The following is a 21,841-nucleotide window of genomic DNA, read 5'->3' as shown; positions in this document are numbered from 1 at the left end:
AGTAAGGCCCACCATCTAAGAATATTTTAGAAAATCCAGGGTAGTAGAACAAATTATAAATAAGATTAGCTAGTCCACAAAATATTATCAAATTTATCAATGTACTGATAGATTGGTACTTTGCACTGATAGATTTATCATTGTTCAGTACACTAAAAGATGTGGCATGATTCACTAAATTGGCTAAGTACTAGATAATATCACATATATTAACATACAATTTGACTCTAAATAACCCAGGTCTCAAAGACGCTCTTCAACAATTAGTGCTAAGAATTGCTGCTTCAAGGCCTGAATAACAAGAGTTCGTTACAGTCCCTGGATTAGATTAAAGAAGAGTTGAGCCTACATTTTAAGATTCAATCAATTCTAGCTGCGGTGGTGCTGCGAACAGCTTCATGAACTTAGTGTGCAGTGTGTTGGTGGGAAGTAATCACTGTTCATAGTTGGCCTCAAAAAAGCTATCTTACTCAGAACTTGAGCTGAATAAAGCCTTATGTTCATACTTGCCTCTCACAACCTACTGAAAAATGCTTCCTCAAGGATAGTTTTAAAAATTGGCCCTGAACGCACATGTGCACCTTAAAATCAGGTTAGGGCGACCTAGAAGAACGAAATATTTCAAAGAGGCCTCGTTCAAATACAAAAAAAATACTCATTGGATTTACATATTCAATTCCTCGCATCAGGGGAGGCTGAAACTCTTGGAAACCATGGTTGTGGAACCCAAGTTTGCCGCAAAAATCCATCTGTGCTTGCTAGGCAAATGGCTGATGAAAGGATATAGCACCAGGTTTTTCCAGAACTCTTCCAATTGTTTCCCTATGATAAGAGATTTCTATGTCAATCAACTCACCTAGAGCTCTGATAACCTCCGCAGAATCTCCTATCAAAATAGAAATGTTGCAACATCAGCATTCTCTAGAAAATGAAAACTATCTCAAAGAAGTAGCTAAGATTCTTTTCCGCTAAATTGACTCACTTTCTCCACCTAATAAGTAAGCGTTCGGCACCTGTAGCCAGATTCCAACAAATGCAATTGAGCTTCACAATGGTTGAAGCTTGCATGAGAAAAAACTAGCTGATCAGGGGCCCATATCAAGTTACACAAAGGGAACACTCCAAACCTACTCAGCACTTGCTAAGACGCCGTTTGCTGTCAAAAGGTCGTGTACAAGTAGGGCAGCAGAATGATTCAGTGGCGATGTAGAGGAGGTGCAAAGTTTTTTGTTTTGTTTTCTGAAATGGCCTCTAGAAAGTGTACACCACTGTTCCTTCTCACCAGCGAAGGACCATTGAATCTATCTTAAAGAATTAAGCCGCAAGGAGCCTGCCATTGCAGAAAATGCCCTTGAATTGTGAACCCTTTACAGCATATCATGTGGATCTTCCTCGGTGGGTTCAGGTGCAGTGTCACTGGAGCCCCGCCTGGCGTGCGGTGGAGCACTAGACGAAGCCATCCCACAAGACTTCGCAACAGACAGGGTGCAATGGTAGCCATCCTCCCGCAAGCTCGTCACGGCCGCATCCTTACTATGGTGATACCGCCAGCTTCCGAACAGAGCCTCGTTCCAGGAGCTGTGGGACGACGTCCGCATTTCGTTTCTCCGAAAGGATTCTCCAAAATGCTCCTCTCGCACTACCTTGTGCGGATTCTCCAGCGCCTTCAGCACATGACGCATACTGGGCCGCTTGTGGGGCTTGGTGTGGAGGCATGCACGGGCGATTATAGCAATGGCCCAGACTTCTCCAAGTAGGTCTTCGTCCACGATGAGCGATGGGTCCACTAGCTTGGGCAGGGACTCCTTGTCGTGCACGTTGATCAGTGGCAGCGCCCACTCCAGCCAGGCCTCACTTTCAGGGTCTGTTTTTGTCCCGCTTATGCCAAGCTTCCCTGATACAAGCTCCATCAGCACCTCTCCGAAGCTGTAAACGTCAGAGCTGGTTGAAAACCCTAGACCTGAATCTCCTGAGTCTGATGGTCTGCTCCACAAGAAGCAAATCCACATGTTAGGGATAAGTACTAAGCATGGTCCTCTCCTTCGGGAAAGGATTCGAATGAACAGAAAGAATCAGTTGGCATTGTATGGTTATCTGATTATGGCAAGCGACCGGGAACGAAGCAACGAGATTGAGAAATTATTTTTCAAGGCAAAAAGGTGCAGATTGCAGCAAGCAGTCTTATGTTGTGTCGTATGATTATAAAATAGAAATCGCATGGACTCACTGCGACAAGCCGAGCCAACGGGTAATGCGGCGACTAGGATGAGAGTTTCCATCTTGCACCCTAGCATCGCTCAAGCTCCCGAGCCTGACCTCAAACTTGTCATCCAGAAGGATGCTGCTTGCCTTCACATCTCTGCCAAAACAAGCGAGAGAAATCGGAATTGAACACTCAACACTAAATTGAAGCTGCAACAGTGCCAATTAGTGCATTGAACATGACTGTAGCTGCATCAAAAACTCACTGAAATAAGCAACGGAAAAGTTGGGAATTCACAGGAGCAGCATCAAATACTGACAGGAGAAGACGCTGCCAAGTACCATGAAATTTTAGAAGCGTCCAATGGATCCACAAGGGATTAGAGCAAAGTTGATTAGGGGAATTTAGGGGAAATGTTTAGATGTACCTGTGAACAATGGGCGGGGAGCATTCAGAGTGAAGGTACGAGAGCGCCTCCGCAACACCGATCGCAATCTTGAGCCGAGTGATCCAATCCAAGCTCTGTAAACCATCCTCATAGGGCCGGGGACTGCTTTTCTTGTGCAGTGCAGACGCCAAGGTGCCGTTCGGCGTATACTTGTATACCAAAAACTTCTCCTCATCTCTGTCAAGGCAGTGACCGAGCAGCAACACTAGCCGGGTATGGGAAGCGCGCCCCAGCACCTCCAGCTCCTGCAGATACGACTGCGTGCGAACCTTGGTGAGGTCTATTCTCTTGACAGCCACCATCGCCCCGCTCTCCAGCAGGCCCTTGTACAAATCCCCGGAGTGGCCGTTGCAGATTAGATTCTCAGATGCGTAGTTATTCGTGGCTTGCTGCAGCTGGGCGTATGAGAAAACCTCACCCATGCGGTTCGTGGGCACCGCTGCAGCGCTGACCCTTGCGGAGCCCCCTCGTGCACTGCCGACGCTTCCATGAGTCCTACCCGATGCGTCAAGATTCTTGGGCTTCTTTTCGCAGAGGTGGAAACAGACGGCAAGGGATGCGATCACGACGATCAGGACCACACCGCCCAGGGTACCAGCGAGAATGGGCACCAAGTGCTTGGTGGTGGCTTCAGAGGTGGGAGATGGCGGGGGTAGGAACAGGATTGGGGTTTGGGGAGCTGAATCTGGGGAAGAGGCGTGCTCACCGAAGATCACACCGTGCCTGGCATAGAATTTGAAGCATGTGCGAGGAGCATGCTGCCCCGGGGAACTTGTAAGGCAGTTCTTCTTCAACACTGCGTTGGGTATGAGTCCGACCGGCAGACTGCCGTTGAAGAAATTGTTGGAGAGGTTTAAGGATTGTATATTCTGCAGCGTCCCAAAGAGTTCCGGAATCGATCCATAGAAGTAATTGTGAGCAATGTCCAGGGTCTGGAGCAGCACGAAGGTGCCTACCCCTGAGGGCAAAAGACCTGTCATGCGGTTGCTGGAGGCATCGAGCGTGACGAGCTTCCGCAAGTCGCCAATTGCTTCAGAGAGAACCCCCTCCACTTGATTCTGCCGCATGTTAAAAATACGGAGACTTGTACATTGTGAGATTTCTGGGGGGAATTTCCCGCTGAGATTGTTAGTTTCGAGGGTCAAAACATCTAAGTTCCTCAGTTTTCCGAGGTCGGGTGGGATTGCGCCCGAGAAAAGATTGTGCGACAAGTCTAGCTGTTTCAAGAATGTGAGGTTCCCAAGCTGCGAAGGCAGCGAACCCGTGAGCTCGTTATTCGACACAACCAAGGATTGCGACATGGCAAGCCTACCAACTGCTGGTGGCAAGTGCCCTGTGAGATTGTTATGAGAGAGGTCTATATTCACTAACCCTGTTGCGTTAAACAAGCCCGACGGAATGGGGCCTAGCAGCCTGTTGAACGACAGGTTTAGGGAAACGAGATTCACGAGGTTGCCAATCGACTCTGGGATGCTCCCCGTGAGCTCATTGCTTGCAAGAGACAGAAACCTCAAGCTTGACAAATTGCCCAGCGTCGTGGGTATGCCCCCATCGATCACAGTCGCCGTCAGATCCAGTACTTGTAGGGCTCTAAGGCTTGTGAACGAATCAGGGATTGGTCGCCGGAGCGGGAAACCTGATGCATTGAGCTCTCGTAAGTTGGGTAAACCCTGGATGACGTCGAGGTAAACATGCATAGTTTCGTTGGACTGTCTCGGGAGATCACTCAGAAGTATGCTTTTTACGTGGTCGCCCTCACATTGCACCCCTTGCCACCTCGTGCAAGGATCCTCTAACGCAGGCCATGAGCTCTCCCGCACACGGAGCTCCTGCTGCAGCTGCTGCATTGTTCGCGCCTCGCTGCTCAGGAGAGCCACCACGCTCACAACCAAGTTCTGAATCACGTAGGCAACTGCCCACCACGTCCGTATCCAAATCCACATTGTGTGCAGATGGCAGATTCTTAACATTTCCCCTCGTACCTGCATGAAAAAGATAACAATCCCAGGTCCACCAAATTTTCAATCCCGAAATCATTCCACTAATATTCTCCAGCCAACCCCGCCGGTCAGCCAAGAGCTTAGCAGCCTATTACTGCTGCTGCTGCTGCTATTGCTGCTCGTGCATACTGCAAGCGTCACGAACCCTCTTGATGACGACGACATGGCTTCTGCTACCTCACTGCAAGGCTTCGCTATCACGATGTAGCGGAGCAAAACAGCGACCCTACTAGCTCACGGGCAAAACTCAAGCTCCCAGATGACAAGCTCGTCCGACGACGCTCAATCGAACCACCACCATGGCTCCCACTTATCTTGATCTGCAGTCCTTAAGCTCTCGCAGGAAACTTGAACCCTTCAAGAGCGTCTCAACGCAGGCAAGAGCGAGCGTACGCAAGTCTACGTGCAGCGAAATTCAATCTCCCGACCCTAGATATGCACGGCTCCCAATTCGTCTTCACATGACACTCCGCGAGTGAGCTGCAGCACCAAAAATGCAAGACCATGGACAGAGATACATATCCCTATGAATGACAACCACAAAACCCAGCTCAGCCTCGCAATGGGGTAGCCGCCAGAGTTGACATTCAACTCGCAATCACCGCAACTTAATCAGCATCCACAAAACGACAGGTGCTATCGACCCATATTCACAACCTCCGCCACAAATCGCACCAACAAGACCACAGCTTCTGAGTGTGCGCAATCTGCGGGAGCCTGGCACAGATCGTTCAGGCGCAGTGGAGATGGAGAGGCGTCAGGGTAGGGGACGGAGGGAAGGCAAAAAGCAGTGTCAGTGGGGCAGTAGCAGTGGGTGGCATCACTAAAGCCTGCGTTGTTGTTGCTTGCGACGCAGATCAAGCATCAATGCCGCACCGCCTCGCACCACACTACCTCGGCACTACCTTGAAAACGCCATCATCATGTTTTGTTTTGTAAGTCTTCTTCCATTTTGCAGACCTTGCTTGCGCATGAGAAGCCATCGGTTACCTGCTTTCATCCCTTGTTTGACTGCAGCTCTTGCCCATTTGACCCCATGAAGCCACTCAGCCGGTGATTTCACCATAGCTCCATTCACCTGCAACTCCAAATGCGGGCAAAAAACAAACCTCGCAGTCGGTGAAAATACTCACAAATCCTGGACAAATTGTGAGTCCAGCGTGGACAACAGCCACCCTTTTGAAGTATGAAAGTGCAGAAGAAGCTCTAGCTTTGCTTTGCTTTGCTTTGAAATCTGTGGTATGTATGATCAGTTGGTTTGCGGTGGATTCAGCAAACTGGATTCAGATTGCTGAAGTTTTTGCACATGGCTTGTATTCCTCTCCCATGCAAATCTTTGGAACTTATTGAGTCTCATCAAAATAGTGTTTATTATTATTATTATTATTTACTTGTCATTTGTTTTTTTATTTTTTTTATTTTTTTCATTCGTTTTATTCTTTGCGAATTTAGAATCATGTGATATGTAATTCTTGCTGGTATTTCAAAGTTTTTCCTTTTTTTCATTTTTTCTGGAACGAATGTGAGGATGAGGTTGTGATCGTGTTTGTGTAGAGCTGTGAAGAATTCCTTGTCCTTGTTTTTTAAATGCCTTTGTGAATTAATACTACTGAGGAATTTTCAAGCATTTTGATTTCCAGTGTGAATTAGTTTAATTTGAAGAAATTGTGCTCTTCCACGTTTGGTAATTTTCATAGATTAAACAAAGAAAATTTGGAGATGTTTTTGTTGGTGAGTTCATTTTTTGATTTTGGGTTTTGGTGGATGGTATGTTCTTCAGTTTAAAAGAGAAGTATGGAATATTCCTATTAGAATGTATTTACGTCGTTGATATTAAAATTAATATCTGTTACTACCATTAAAAAACACACACACACACACACAAAAAGACGTTTCAGTCTAGTAATTTTTTGAGTAAGTTGACTGGAATATTTAAGAACTTGCAACCTGTGTGCAAAATTTTGAAGAGGATAGATAGAGATTGTTTGAAATTTTGAGAAATAACTATTAAATTGCTCCATCTATTGTGTTGTAAACTGATCCTTGTAAATTAGGTTAGAAGAAAATGAAATTCTGGGTGATGCATCCATGCAACAACATCACTATCAGAGTGGGTGATTAACAAAAACCTGCTTTGAGAATGTTGCAATAATCTAAGAGTTGAAGTTGTTAGATTATCATTAATTTGAATGATTTTCTCTCATGATATAAAAAGAAAAACATAAACATAAACTTAAACAAAAACCAAAAAATTGAAAAACAAAAAATATTTTTGAATTATATATATATATATATATATATATATATATATTGTTTTATTTCATTTATACAAACTGTGAGAATATGATGATGAAGGTGGACTATTGTTATCTTTTTGGTCCCTTGCACTATTACTAACAATTTAGCAATCCTTACATCCAAATCACAATGTAAACTCCTCCAAATTCATCAACATCATGTCACATAATACACCTCAAAATACTTAAAGAGAACAATAATCATGTGTGGTGAGTTGTCAAGCATCATTTGGTCTTGGAAATTTAGGGTAAAGTGAACAAACATATCATTAGGTAGTCATTGAAGATGGTGACATTTGAACATCTCTAAAATTCCTTGTGTTTGGGTCACGTGGTCAACACCCACTTTGTAAGTTTTCTTCGTACAAGGTCATTGACACGATTTGACGGAAGTCTAAATTTTCTTTCAACATAGGGATTCAAGTTCTTAACACAACCGGGATGTGGCTTTCCATCTACATGGGAGCTACACATATCATAACATATTTCCCAACTCTATGGTCAACATTTGGAATGCAATATTTGACAAGCTCCAAAAAAAACAATGAAAATAGCATTTATGCATTAATGTTAGATTGATGCTTTTGCATCCATGCCATTGATCACACTTTCTTATTAAAAAAAAATTAATTCTTGTAGCATCTGTTGCCATTGTAGACCAGTCCTATGCTCCCAATTTGCTCATACTGGATGAAATATAAATATAAATGTCGATAATAAAATAAAAATAAAGCAAGATATGCATGTCAAACAGTACCCATAGAAAGTGAAGGTTTTGTTAGCACGTGGTTTTGTTAAGAGATATTGATTTAATTGTGTCCTTGAGCTGGACTGTTTCCTTAATTGCAGGCTGAACTGATTCACCAGTACTCTCAACTGCTGAATAGTGTTGGCATTGAAGACTTCTTTTTTTTCTTTTCTTTTTTTTTAGTTTTTTTTTTAGGTTTACAGTTTTTGAAGGCTTTTTAATTTGAACCCATAAGACAAAGTGGGGGAAATGGGGGTTAGTTTAATGGGGTCAAGGCAATAGTTGACTCATGATTTGATTTGATCTCATTTTGCGAAAGTTGTTAAGTTGCATGAGTGCACTGTATGTACATATTGTCCAGACAGACTGCTCTTTATGCCAATGTGCAGGACACCAAAAACATTAAGAAATAAAAATAAATAAAATAAATAAAAATTGCATTACACAAAACATAACTTTGCTCAATTCTGATGTCATTTTCACATAAAAAATATGCACAAAATACTGATTGTAATCATAAGATAATTCATTATATAAAAACCCCTCATTTGATATTTCACTCTCAAAATCACCCACCTCACAAAGTGGGTGATTTGGTGACCTATCAAGTGATATTTCAAAACATCACAAAATACTTGGAGCAAATGTCACGGGTGAAATATCACCCAAAAAGGTCATGTTTGAAACCCCCAATTAACTGCAGTAAAGAATCACTTTACTGCAGTTAATTTTTTTATAAAAAAAATAATTTAAAAAACCCTATTGTAGATAAACTATTGTACATGATTGACTTGGAAGGATGGTTGTGTATCTTGTAAGATCCATTCATAATTAATTGAAATGACAAGGTTGAAAAGAGAATTAGTTCTGATTATACTTGCCAGTAAGGAAGCTAAAGTTTCAATTGTGATAAACCCAATAAGCAATGGCATTTTGATTGGTGTATTTTATACCTACTTTTACTGATTAAATCTGTTTTTTGGCATTTTGTTTTAATTGTTAAGGCCAAATTTTGATTCAGAACATTGTAAGTAAAACATATATCCATCAATGAATCAAAAGCATATTTCAAAATGTTTTGTAAAGTACTTTATACTTGTATTTTACAGTTGAAGAATCTTCAGGTATATGCAAATATATATACACACATCATTTTTAACTTATGATTTTAAATTAAAAAATAACTATTATGTTCTATAGAAACAATGAAGCAACGAAGAATTGATTGAGAGAAAGATAAAGAAATAAAATCAAGTAAAACATTATGAACAAACATAGTTTAATTTACTCACACCTAATGCAATTTAATTGCAAACATTTTAAAATAAGGAATAGAAAAGGCTTTGGCAAGCCTATAAGACCAGTAATGAAAAAAACAAGGAGAAGAAATAAGAAATACTAGCTCCAAAATTTGGAAATCTTCAAAATCATCATTAAAAACTTAAAGTTTAATCTCATGATTTCTCAATGGTTATAAGTCTTTAATTCCTTAATAGCAGAAATATAATTTGATGTTCAATTTTATTTTATATTAACTCAAAAATCAAATAGTCTTAGTTTTCATATATATTTTCTTTATATGTTATTATTATTACTTAAATATTATTACTTAAATATTATTAATTTTGAATTACATTTTTTAAAACCAAGCACTTTTTTAAGTAGGATAATTTGTGATTGGAATCATGTAATTAACTAGGATTGAGCGGTATTCGTTTACTATCATATTTAGATGTTCTTTCCAAGAGGTAATCCTTTATTTATTTATTTATTCATTTTTATGTAGGTTGGAAAGTTCCTTCTTGTAATATTTAATACATAGTATTCAGATTTTTCTACAAATTCGTATTGAAACAATTTAATTTTGGCACAATTTCTTTCATATAGCAAGTTGCTTGGCATTGTAGACTTCTTGTATTATGTTCAATTGAATATAGTGTTTATAAGTAAAGCAATATAAACCATTGAAGTGCTTACACTTTACATACTAAATTTTAAAATGTGTATTCTTGTATATTCTTATATATGATTTTAATTATATAATCAATAAAACTTCACTAAGCTTATTCTTTGACATTTTGGATAAAAATTGGCTAGAAACACAATAGTATTTGTTATTCTAAAATATTCTTGTAACTTCTTGTAGTATATTTTCAAAATAATATGACTAGCTATTGATGTTTTAAATTTCTTCAACAATATACATACATACACACATACATACATACATACATATTTCATTTCTTATCATATTAAAAATAATATTGGTTATGAACAGAAACTCAAAATCTAGTGTATTTTGGTGTTTTATAAACCAAAATAAAACTAAATAAAAAATCTGATTTTTTTTTTTAGAAAACAAATTGTCATGTATTTAACAAGAAATGAAGATTATATGTATATATATATAAAAGAGTCTTGAACTCAGAGGAGAGTGCAGAATAAGTGTTCATAAAATTGAAAATAGTCACAATCTTGCTTCAATGTATACAAGGCTTCAAAGACAAGTGATTATTTTTAGAATTCTTTCATGATAGATTTAACAAACTTTTACAATAAATTTGTGTGACAAAATGGGGCATCCAAAAAGAGTTGTAGATCTAACTTGTCTAAATAAGGCTCCATAATATTATACTATAGCTCATATGTTATATATGATATTCTACCATGTCTCATATAATTTATATTATTTTCTTGAATATTAAGCTAAAATGAACTTGAACAATAAATATAAACCAATCTCACTTTATTCAAGTTTGAACCTTTCCATCATTCTATTTCATTCTTCACACTTTGCATTTCAATTGTCTATAACACCCATGTGAATAAAAAAGCACACACCTTTCAATGCAAATATTGAAAAAAAAAAATTGCAATACTCAATCTAGCTTGTTACCTAAAACATTCTCATTCTTCTCTCATTTCTTTGGAGCCATCTTTAATCAAATCCTTCAAATTGGCCAATTTTCCAATTGTAGTCCTGATTAAAAATGAATAATAAATATTTCGTTGTTTCACAAAGAAGATTTGTAGCTGCAAATGTGTATAGAGTTACAGATAAATATAAAAAGATTAAAGATTAAAGGAACAAGTGTAATTCTGTTGAAGAGCAGTCCAAGGAAGGGGACAAAATGAAACACTGACTTTGGGTGAATTATTTGGGAAGGGGGACACATATTGAAAGGGGTGGGTATCATCAGTATTCAATAATCTTTGAATCAATGTTTGGCTCTGTGAGGCTTTTATGATCCTCAGAATGCGCATGAAGACTGCTTATTAGTATTATATATATATATATATATATATATATATAATAACCAAACCTGAAAATTCAAAATCTCATCCGGGTATCACCTAGATATTACCCGGGTATATCATGATTAAAAAAGTTATGTTTTCCAAAACAGTTTGTTTATTTACTTACTTAAAAAACGTTATTCGTCTTTTCTTGCTTAAGTTTCAAAATAATCCATTGGAATTATTCTAACGGTGAACTAATTTTCAAGGTATTCCAAAATTAATGTAGAAGAATTTTATTATTATTTTTTTAATAAAAGAAAAATGGTAACAATAATTATTATGTGATGAGAGGATTTGAAGAATATGTTGTATAAGATAGTTTGACAAAGTAATAACAAAAAAATCAAAATCAAAATCAAGAATTCAAAACAGACATGGTTTTTGGATGTACCAATGTTAACAAGAGTAATGGTTCATACCAAAGTAGGCTTCAAGATGGGATTAATTAGGATAAAAAATAACACGAATTAAAAACTCTACATTGCAAGAAAAAATATGGAAAATGTCGTGTAACTTTTTGTTGCTGTCAAGGCATATACTAATTTCCAAAATAAAAATTAATTATGATTATAATGTTGTAAGTAGAGCCAACAGTTTGCAGTAATTCTGTTTACTAGAAAAAACAAACCAGATCAGGATATAACATCACATTATGCAAGATAAATAGTCCAATGTGGACCATGTCATGAACTTGGTATATTGCTTGCTTATGTAGCTTTTTCAAGCCTTTATTGCAATTGATTTAGTTTGACCAATAATATTTATTATTGTCATTACCATAATCTAATTTTTCATTCTATATACATCTTGGTAGAGTGTTTTTGATACGTTGTATGAGTGGCTTGGATTTCAAAGCATCAAATCAAAGTATAAAATCAAGATATTGTTGTTGGGTCTATGAAGTTTATTAAACCTTGCATCCAAATGTTAACAACATAAGTGACCATGTTTTTTGAGAATATATTTTGGTGTCACTAATATTAACTAGAGAACATTGGAGAAATTTATTATGTAAAAAAAATGATATAAGTCATAGATAAAAATTTGTACAAATGTCATATCTTTGTACATGGCCTCATATAAAAATACATATACACATATAAAGTGGCATGGACCTCATATCCCAAACACAAGGCATCTTAGACATGTTCAAATGTCTTCATCTCCAATGACTATGTAAGCTTGCACTTGAATGTTGATACCTCTACTCACCTTACCTTAGATCTCCAAAATCAATTGGAGATGCTAATAATAATTTGTAGAAAATGAATATTATTTAAGTAAGTGAGTAATCAAATACATATCTATAATTTGTTTGATTTTTGCAACAAAACCTTGAAATATTCTCTATGTAACAATTTGGAGTGAGACAATGGATCTGTAGTATAAAAGAAAATAAGCAGAAGGCCCAATTTGACAGTTGTATATCATATTATGCATTTTATACATAGAATTTTCTTTAAAATTTATGTTATTTAAGGTTGCAAATATTTTAGAACAAATTAAAATTCAAAAGGTTATAAAATGATTTTGTTGATGTTTTTGAAAGGACCAACTCTTTTTTAAACATGTAAGAACCACACAATATCTAAATCAACAAAAAATATTATCCATATGAGATCATTGATTCACACAATTATAACAAATAAAACTTCTTTCATGTTACAAAAATCTATTTTTAGAGTGAAAACAAATGTGGTTGTGTTTGCTATGTGACGTTAAATGAAGGGTGTCAAGGACATGAATTTCAAAGCACTAAAGATCATTAAATTCTTGTATCACTCAAAAAGATTAGAAAATCATTTAAAGATGGTATAAGCTTATCTACACGCATTTAATTCACATTTACCTTCTACCAAGTACTTATCTACATAAATATGTATGTCTGTGACAAAGGGTCACATGATGGATAGACCTTGTCAATGGATTGGCAAAAATATTTGAAGAGATGAGGGACATACAATATAAATTGAATAAGCAAGAGAAATACAGTATACATCATACATTTTTAGGTAAAAGGAGATAATTAAAACGAGAAAGGGGCACCCACATGACCATCTTCTGCTACCCCCTCAAATGTGTCATGGGGTCTTTGTCTTTGTACAAGAACCCAATTACAAATACAAACCCTAAATCTCAGAAACCCTAAAAGTCAAACTAATCCCATTTGCATGAAAGGATGGATGGAAGGAAGTAAGAAAAGACTCCCTGATTACACAAGCTTGGAGAAGAAGAACCCTATTTCACATGTTGGGGGAGAGAAGCCAATGTGGTTCATTGCCAAACCAATATTAGAGCAAGGAATGACATATACAAAAACAGTGAGGCAACTTAACCTTGTGATTAGCTTTGTGGGCATAAATTAGAGTTACATTCGAAATGATAATTCTATTAGCATTAGGCTTGAAACCCACATGGTACTAATGCACATACCAATGTGATGATGATGATGGTGATTATGATTATAATTAGTATTAGCAGTTTAATAGACATAATAATCCAAAAGATATCACAACTATCCAACAGAAAACAAGGCAAAAACACAGCCCAAAAGGTGTGAAGTCACTCCAATCCCGAGTTCACCTTTTCCAACCAATTGGAGATGACCCAGTTTTGTTACTTTTAGTCCACGTCGGATTTTTACTGGGTCCGCTATCAGAAATCCAACAGTGGGTCGCCAAGTGGAAAAATGAAACCCCTTGGTGGAGTCTTCAAGGATTTTGTGTTCAAGGCGATGGGTTTTATGAGCTCTTGTTTGTGCTTCATCAGTTCATGGCCATGGCGGATCCGGGGCACAGAGGTATCGCCAATTCGGTCCCTTCCTTGATGTCTGTTTAGTGAAAGTATGGTGCAATACTGTGATGAGGATATGAATTGTGAAAAATATTGTGGGTGCATTCGATTTGTGAGGTAGTTAGTGAGGCTCAGGGGATTCGAGGGGGAATTTAGGTGCCAAATTCTTGTCTCGGAGTGGATTCCATGTTGCGGAATCGAAGATTGATTACGTCGTGGTTGGTCCTGCGGGTGCGCATTGTGGGTTTGCGAAGTTCGTGGACGCATTTGTTGTTTTGAGGTTGCGACGTAGAATTCGTGGTAGGAGATTGTTGTGTGCTGTTTTCGTTTCTGGGGATTAGCTCGGGAGCTTTTTAGGAAACTTGGGAGCTGTGTAAAGGGCAGGGTGCTGGTGGTCCTTAATTAGAAGTTCTCTGCTTGAGGTGTAATCTTCGAGTCCAGAGATGGCGTCTAGTTCCCCTCGAGTTAATTGTTTCATTGGTTTTCTGGTATTTACAAATTTAAGTCTTGCATTTGTTAGCATCACATTTCCTTTAGCCTTTCTTCTTGGGTTTCTAAATAAAAAATAAAAAATAAAATATCACCTAGAATTCCTCCTCGTCGAATATCCTTTTTACTTAGTGTCATGTTTCTCGTGTAACAGACTGGCAAGCCTGTTCGAAACGTTTGGGATTGGGGAGAGATGCATAAATGGAATGAAATTGGATAGCATCGGTCATGGACATTGCCGGGATGCCGGGTCATTGTCATGTTTTCAATGATATAGATCTCGAAATTGGACAGTGAGAAGCTGTCGAGGGTTTGTCACGGTATATGTTTGATCGTAGCTTGTAGTGAGAGACTAAAGAAATTAAGACTTGATAAGTAAATTTAAGTCTACGTTCATCCTTTATTGGATAGAATAATCTGTCTTTAGGGCTAATATAGAAATTGTAGAACTAATATCTCACTGATAGAATGTGATTGACTTGCAGAGCGGTCCCTTGGTTCTGTGGCTGTTGTGGGAGCTGGCGTAAGGTATCCACCATCCTTTGGCTGTGTAGCTCAAAGTCTCCGTTCTGATTTGTAGCAAGTAGTGGCTAATTGCTGAAATGATACTAATTTGTTCTCTTCTTAATCGAAGTGGTCTAGCAGCAGCGCATCGCTTAAGATCTGCAGGGGTTGCAGTCACTGTTTTTGAGGCTCAAAATGCAGTCGGTGGGAAAATACAGAGCTTCTCAAACGATGGTCTCATCTGGGAGCAGGGACCCAACACTATGGTACATGTGCATCTGCTTTTTGGTCACTGTCATTGATCCGCCTATTTTTGTGTTTGTGTCCACCCATTGCTCAAATGTGGTCAGGTGTGCAGGAAAGCAATATACGAGTGTGAATGTTGGTTTGCTGAGGCATGTGATTAACTCCTAAGGTTCAGACCAGTGTTTTCAAAACTGTAAGATGAGCCGTGTCGTCAAAACGCAACACCCTTCTATTCAGGATCTGTTCTGTGTCCAGGTTCAACTACATCATAAGTACAAACATGATCATAGTGGAGTCGTTCGATTAGATGGTTGCGTATGGAATGTGTAAGAGAGCGGTTGTTTCTATCTGATGAATGAAACCGATTCTTTTGCTTTGTCTTGGTGATATGGCAGGTTGAGACTGAACCTGAAGTCTCTTCTTTGATTGATGAACTTGGATTGAGGGAGAAGCAGCAATGGGTATGGTCTCTCATTGCTTATTTCGTTATATAGTTAATTCCAATCCACTACGAAGTACTTTTGTTTCATCCTCGTCTAGGTATGATCTATTGAACAAAACTAATGAGCTCAGATTCTTGTCATGTTCCTTTGAGGCTAGATGAGTTGTGAACTGGAATGTCCTGATACTATTAGTAGTTTGATTTGTTATTAATTCTAATTTTGAACATACGTGAGCACTATGCAAAAAAGAAATGTGTCACTAGCTCCTGTCAGACATGTAGTTGGATCTATCTTGTATGTTCTTTTTCAGCTTTCCTATCATTCACAGGTAATATTTCTATCAAGTAGATGGAGTTAAATAGAGGTTTTGATGGATTTCCTTCAATCTCTGATGGAAGCACAATGCTCTCTGGCGATACAATTTAATTAGAGTTTTCTTTTGTTCTGGTCGTAGCCCGTGATGCAGAACAAGCGTTATGTTGTCAGGGACGGGAAGGCAGTACAGGTATGTTTGCTCTGCTCTTGTTCTTTAGCTTTTTTCCACCAGACACCTTTTATGTGGTTTTCGTGGATGGACGTGAACAAGTTGACTTTTGTTGGTTTTGCAGTTGCCTTCTAATCCTTTGGGTCTTATTACTACTAAGCTTCTTTCTGCTCAAGCCAAGGTTTGCTTCCTATCATTCAACTCTTGCTTTGTGGACAGCATGAAATATTGCTAACAGTGAGGATTTTTTCCAGTAATTTATATTACAAATGGAGTTGGCACTTTTTATGAAGTACGGTGTGAAGTAGATCTTGTAATGACACTCATACGTCAGTCTTCAAATTTTGATGGGACTGTTATTTAATGTAGCCATAATCAAGACATTTGTTTATTTCCTAGAATAGAACAGATCTGTCCGTAATACAAATTGCTAAATTTGTAAAACTGTCGTTTTTGAGATACGGACAACCTGCCCTTTCTGTGGTGCAGTGTCAAATTTTGTTAGAGCCATTTCTTTGGAAGCGTAAAGAAGTTCCATTAAAAGAAGCAGCCAATGGAAGAGAGAAGTCTCAAGACGAAAGGTTTGGAGCGAGTAGATTTCGATTCGCAGATGTTCTGTCTTGCACTTCACTAGTCCCTTCGTGTATGAGTACAATTATATAGAACCATGCATTGAAGCTGATGAGCGTGTGTGAGGATGAAATCCATTCGATGGTATTCGTAGAAATGATAGTGTGCATCTTGAACCACCACCATTCTTACGGACTTTCTTTTGAAGTGCAGTGTTGGGAATTTTATAACGAGACATTTCGGTCGTGAGGTGACGTTTCTTCGTCTCTCCGATCCTCCTGTAGCCTAGCTGTCCATATTTTTTAAGGACTTCTTTCATTTTTGTGGTTTGACTTCCATTTTACTTGTGAGTCCACCTCATGAAAGAAGATATGTTTTCTGTGTGTTACCCACTGCCTTTCCTGACGTTGTCGATACAGGTGGTGGATTACCTTGTGGATCCTTTTATAGCAGGGACCAGTGGCTCAGATCCTGATTCTGTCTCTGTATGTCTATCTCTTCATTTTACTATATGCACATCGTATTGTTCTTCTAAAAGTTTTCAGGGACCCATCTTAGTTCTTGTGCTTGAAGATATGCATTGAGACGGTCCCTTGTTTTTCGTCATGATCTTTTTTTGTTAAATTTCCTTTCGACTGCCTGCGTGGACCTTCCTTTGATTTCTTGTTACTCTGACCAGATCCGCCATACATTTCCAGATCTTTTTGCAATAGAAGAGAGGTTAGTGACCTTTACCCATAAGCCCTGTGTGTGGAGATATGGCCTTGTGCAATTTTAATTGCAACTGACGTGTGTGTCCACAAATGTAGTCAAGATTTCTAGAATCGCATGGAAGATAGTGCGCTCCTTTTCAACTGTATCACGAATGGTATCAAGAAAAAGTATACTGAACCTGATTTACCGTGCAGGTATGGATCGCTCTTAATCGGTGGAGTGAAGTCAAGTTTCAAGAAGAAAAGTGGATCAAAGAAGGAAAGTTTCAAAGTGCAAAGTGACTCTGCGAAGGTCACTCCAGCTCAGAAGCGGCCTCGAGGTTCATTTTCATTCGTTGGTGGTATGCAGGTACTTTCATCCTCGTATCATGCCTTGAGAACAGAAACGTGCTGGTGTATTTGTAATGTTTGGATTCGATTGAATGTGAAGGTTAGAACTGAGCTGTCCAATATTGGTCAGCTTCCAGCAACCTATGCTGTTTAATTCGCAAGCTGCCCTAAATTGCTGAAGTGATTATGGACGTTAAGTCCTCCAAGCTCGATATTATTTTTCATTAAAATGAACCTCTTAGGTAAGGTGTCCACATATCGAAGGGTCTCCGTGGACTGTATATACACATTATGTATGACAGAAATATATGTTTTTGGTAAATATGCAGACACTCGCTCATGCACTTAGCGAAAGACTTGATGAGGAAAGCCTGGAATTGAACTCATCTGTCTTAAATCTTGCAAGCGATCAGCAAGGAAACCCCTCAAGGAACAACTGGACGGTGACATATAAGAAAGAGAATTCGCAGCAGAAGGAGAAGCACTTCGATGCAGTGATTCTGACTGTAGGTTTTCTCATTTATCCTTAAACCTATGCAATAATTTATCTGTTATTGACGTATTGCAAGTTTCTTAGAAATTGATCAGATCTACATTGCTTTCTTCCACGGAAAAGAAAGAAAAAGCTTTCCCCTTCCACTTGATTGTCGTGGTTTCAGACTGGTCTCCTATGCTTTTCTCCTGCAAGTGCCAAGTGTAGGTTCTTTCCGATCTACTCAATGAGGAATTACGCAGAATCTGTAGAGGGTCTCTTCTTTTTGTAATATTTTATTTTCTGCAGACCCCGTTGCATAACTTGCAAGAATTAGGAATCGAGAAGAACGGGATACCATACGCTCTTGACTTCATTCCAGAGGTATCATCATATCAGTACTTTTGCTATCATAAACCAGCTGGAGTTGTACAATATTTTGTTTAGGTTGTGTGATACCCAACATCCCAGCAATTTGCTTCTGCCAGTAAACACAGTCTTATTACTACTCAAATCATGCAACAAGTTTCTGATTGTGATTGGTTTGAGACAGATCGTGTATCAGCCCATGTCAGTGATTGTGACTGCCTTCAAGGAATCTGATGTCAAGAATTCACTGAAAGGATTTGGTGTACTTGTTCCTCGAATGGAGAAAAAGAATGGATTTTTCACTCTTGGTATGTGTATTTTCTTAGTTATATGTCTGCGTTGTATAATTTTTTTTCCCTCGAATATAATACACTCTGAATATGATATAAAGCAACGATTATTAAACAGTGAGGCTTTATTTAGTGCTTTAGTTGTTTTGGTTGCACATTACAAGATAATTGCCCAACGATTTTTCATTGCTTGTATAGGTACAATGTTTTCATCATCTATGTTCCCAGATCGTGCCCCACCTGGTCAAGTGGTTTTCACTACTTTTGTTGGAGGAAGTCGAAACAGAGCCCTAGCATCTGCTCCGTTGTAAGAATCGTTTACTGTTCTATTCGGTTGTTATACTCGCCCAAGTTGTTAGTTCTTTCTACCTAATGTTGAAATGTAAACTCTTTCACTGTTCTCCTATGGCAGTGAGGAGGTGAAAGCTGTGGCTTTGGAAGATCTGCGGAAGATTGTCGGAGTTCAAGGTCCTCCCGTGGCTGTAAAGTGAGTCTAATTCGTAACTGAAATCAGTTTTGAACCTACACAGGTGATTTTATCCTGAATTTGCTGATACTTTGTCTCTTTATGCTGAATGTTTTGGAAGGCATATTTTTTGGAAGCAAGCTTTTCCACAATACAGTCTGGATTACAATGAATTTCTGAGTTCCCTGGAGAAAATGGAGAGTGACCTTCCTGGGCTTTTCTACGCTGGTGAGACGACCCTCTCACATACATTTCATGCGACTATCTGTTAGGTCGTGATATTATTCATAGGCCAATTTGTGGAGCCATGCTTCTGTTATATAGTAAAATTCATTATCCTTTCCGAGCCGGTTTTAGTTCCTCAATATAGTGCAGTATGGATTTCACTATTTCTTGACTCTGAATTTGTAGTATTAGCTTCAGTTGATCAGGGCAACTGCTGTGTGTTGTCTTGCAAAGTCAAGGGATGATACTTTTCCGGAATCTGAAGGTTATCTCTGAACATGCAGGTAATCACAGAGGGGGTTTGTCTGTCGGCAAATCAGTTGCAAGCGGGTGCAAGGCTGCTGAACACGTCTTGTCTATGCTTGAAGGCACGGGTGGTCGGAAGATCTTCACCATGGCCAGCACTAAGTAACTGCACCTCTGTGTAGACCCCTCTGCGAAATTTGACAGGGTAAGTCTGAGCTTTTGTGTAAACACAAAGAATGTCTGTACAGTGATTAATCACACTTTTGTATATTCATCTTTTCACGAGGTTGTCGGCAATCGGAGAGGATTCAGAGTTGAGTTGATTGACATATATTGTCGTAATTGAACATGAGAATAACAGCATAATTTTGCTCCTTGAATACAGCGCCCACTCAACCAAGGAAATTAATGCAGAGGTATTCATGAAAGCCTACCAGAATTGGCAATGGGCAAGCCTCGGTGTGTGATGAGAAAACTTTGTATTCAGATGAGAAAGCTTTTTAATGAATGACGTTCTGTTGGCCCAGAAACATGAACGCAATGAAGATTTCCAAGCAATCTTATGCTTACACTTATGCTTATTTGGGTGCCTTGTAATCAATTCAAATACAAAATTTACCATTTGCTTGTGCACTAAAGTACCATGGACAAAACCCAATTACTAATGTCTACTAATTTTGGTAAATCTCACCTGCTGTTTCACAATTAATGGTTCTCAAGTTCATATTTGATTGTTTGCAAATGCATCAACCATCGTTTGTTTTTGGAGGAAATGATGACTTGTTCCGTTTTCATTTTCTTTTCTTTACTTTTCATTTTTTCAACAAAAAAAGAAGAAGATAAATAAACCCTATATTATAATATTCAATGATGATTCACTTGACTTTGGTCCATGTGAGAGAGTGGACCTGTTACTCTTCCATTGGTGATGTTGCTGCACTTTTGAATAAATTCTTGTTCTAGCACTAGTGATAATGCACCATTCTATTTTTTCAAGAGTAAAACTTTAACTGTGAGAAATTTCTTTCTTTCTTTCTTTTGTATCTTAAATGTGTTTGGATCTTGAAACCTAAGATTTAAAAAACTAAAAACAAATAAAAATAAATAAAAACCTCAAAACTCCTTCCAGATCCTTCACAACAGCTTCCAGTACTCAAAAAATGGCCGCACGAGCATTTCCACCATACTTTTCCATTGTCCAAGGTTTCCACAAACGAATACTTCGATGTTTCGAATCAAATGAAGCGTTCCTTTCCGCATCATGAGCACATTACAAAGCCTTGTGGGGCACTACGCACTGCATTTGAAGCAGAATGGGAAGCCAACAACCTCGAAGCCTTCGAGCTCAGAGCGTTGCATCCATCCACACACTCACGCATTGGTTCACTGATTTCGATGCACACGGTTCTAGATTTCCAGACCCAACTGGGTGGTCCTTGAGTCTGTCTGTCTGCAGGGCTGTAAATGCAAATCTCACACGAGCAGTGGCTTCGATGGTGGTGTTGTTTGTTTCCATGGGTGTCGAGATGGAAGCGATGGTGTGTTGTTTTTCATTCACTCACTGCTCCTGGTTGGTTGCTCTCCGTGCACTGGTCTCGACAGACCTGCACGACGAGGACCACGTCTTGACTTGGAGACTTGAAGGGCTATTGCGACTCTGCATCTCACAATTGCAGCAGACCCTGCAACTCATTGGACTTCCTCTTCCTCTTCTTCTCCTTCTGTTTCAAGTGAAGGTATTGTTGCAGGATTTGTGTGCAGATGGTGTTCAGCAGCCTTGAATCTCTTGCAGAGCCCAGATCCACACATTAATAAATATAAATATATATATATATATACACACGCACACACACGCAGCTTCTTATATTTATGTGTGAATATATATATATATATATATATATGTATATTTATTAATATGGTTCGAGTAAGATTGTGTGGAACCCTGAAGATCTGTCAAAAAGGAACTTCCATGTTCTTCACAGGAAGAATGTTGGTGTTATTTTTACCTTAAAAGATCCCAGTGGGGAACTAGGAAAAGGTATGAATTTATTATTATTTTTTATTATTATTTTCGTTGTTGTTGTTGTTATTATCATCATCCTTTTTACACAAAGTAGATAAGCAAAATGAGTGAAGATGGAAGTGAAAAGAGGGAGAGCGTGTGCATGTTGGACATGCAAGTTTGGGGCGTGTAAAGGAATGGAC

General features: G+C 38.7%; 2 protein-coding genes across 4 annotated transcripts; one reads left to right on the top strand and one right to left on the bottom strand.

The window, feature by feature from the left end:
• Positions 1–617: 617 nt before the first annotated feature.
• On the bottom strand, positions 618–5,547 carry LOC112280534 (uncharacterized). The gene is made up of 3 exons (XM_024516164.3): positions 2,631–5,547; positions 2,228–2,359; positions 618–1,983 (listed from the first exon to the last, which is right to left on the bottom strand). Exons 1-3 carry the CDS (start codon positions 4,637–4,639, stop codon positions 1,368–1,370), a joined length of 2,757 nt encoding a protein of 918 aa, XP_024371932.1. The 5' UTR covers positions 4,640–5,547; the 3' UTR covers positions 618–1,367.
• An 8,204-nt stretch (positions 5,548–13,751) lies between these two features.
• LOC112292160 (protoporphyrinogen oxidase 2, chloroplastic/mitochondrial) lies at positions 13,752–20,194 on the top strand. 3 transcript variants are annotated; one of them, XM_090257020.1, is made up of 20 exons: positions 13,752–13,796; positions 14,433–14,598; positions 14,764–14,806; positions 14,913–15,048; positions 15,424–15,489; positions 15,926–15,976; positions 16,080–16,136; positions 16,445–16,536; positions 16,739–16,775; positions 16,945–17,010; positions 17,205–17,245; positions 17,434–17,587; positions 17,898–18,074; positions 18,350–18,424; positions 18,594–18,717; positions 18,898–19,006; positions 19,112–19,186; positions 19,287–19,393; positions 19,675–19,841; positions 20,022–20,194. In XM_090257020.1, the coding sequence occupies exons 4-19, from the start codon at positions 15,046–15,048 to the stop codon at positions 19,800–19,802; spliced, it is 1,362 nt and encodes a 453-aa protein (XP_090113146.1). In that variant the 5' UTR covers positions 13,752–13,796; positions 14,433–14,598; positions 14,764–14,806; positions 14,913–15,045; the 3' UTR covers positions 19,803–19,841; positions 20,022–20,194. The 3 variants fall into 3 exon arrangements, with proteins under 3 accessions (XP_090113146.1, XP_024396127.1, XP_073396369.1); XM_024540359.3 differs by lacking the exon at positions 14,433–14,598; XM_073540268.2 differs by lacking the exons at positions 13,752–13,796; positions 14,433–14,598; positions 14,764–14,806; positions 14,913–15,048 and adding an exon at positions 15,141–15,221.
• The last annotated feature ends 1,647 nt before the right edge of the window (positions 20,195–21,841 follow it).

This window comes from Physcomitrium patens, chromosome 1 (assembly GCF_059467195.1).
Source record: "Physcomitrium patens ecotype Gransden chromosome 1, ASM5946719v1, whole genome shotgun sequence".
Taxonomy (NCBI): domain Eukaryota; kingdom Viridiplantae; phylum Streptophyta; class Bryopsida; order Funariales; family Funariaceae; genus Physcomitrium; species Physcomitrium patens.
This window is presented reverse-complemented; position numbering and strand designations above follow the sequence as displayed.

Excerpts from the sequence above, each read along its gene's own strand:
- LOC112280534 (XM_024516164.3), bottom strand. The coding sequence starts at position 4,639 with ATGCAGGTACGAGGGGAAATGTTAAGAATCTGCCATCTGCACACAATG. Across the intron at positions 2,360-2,630 it reads TCCCCGCCCATTGTTCACAG|AGATGTGAAGGCAAGCAGCA; the intron begins GTACATCTAAAC and ends TTGTTTTGGCAG. Across the intron at positions 1,984-2,227 it reads CGTTGGCTCGGCTTGTCGCA|ACCATCAGACTCAGGAGATT; the intron begins GTGAGTCCATGC and ends CTTGTGGAGCAG.
- LOC112292160 (XM_024540359.3), top strand. The coding sequence starts at position 13,769 with ATGGCCATGGCGGATCCGGGGCACAGAG. Across the intron at positions 17,246-17,433 it reads CTTTTTGCAATAGAAGAGAG|GTATGGATCGCTCTTAATCG; the intron begins GTTAGTGACCTT and ends TTTACCGTGCAG. Across the intron at positions 18,425-18,593 it reads CTCTTGACTTCATTCCAGAG|ATCGTGTATCAGCCCATGTC; the intron begins GTATCATCATAT and ends GGTTTGAGACAG.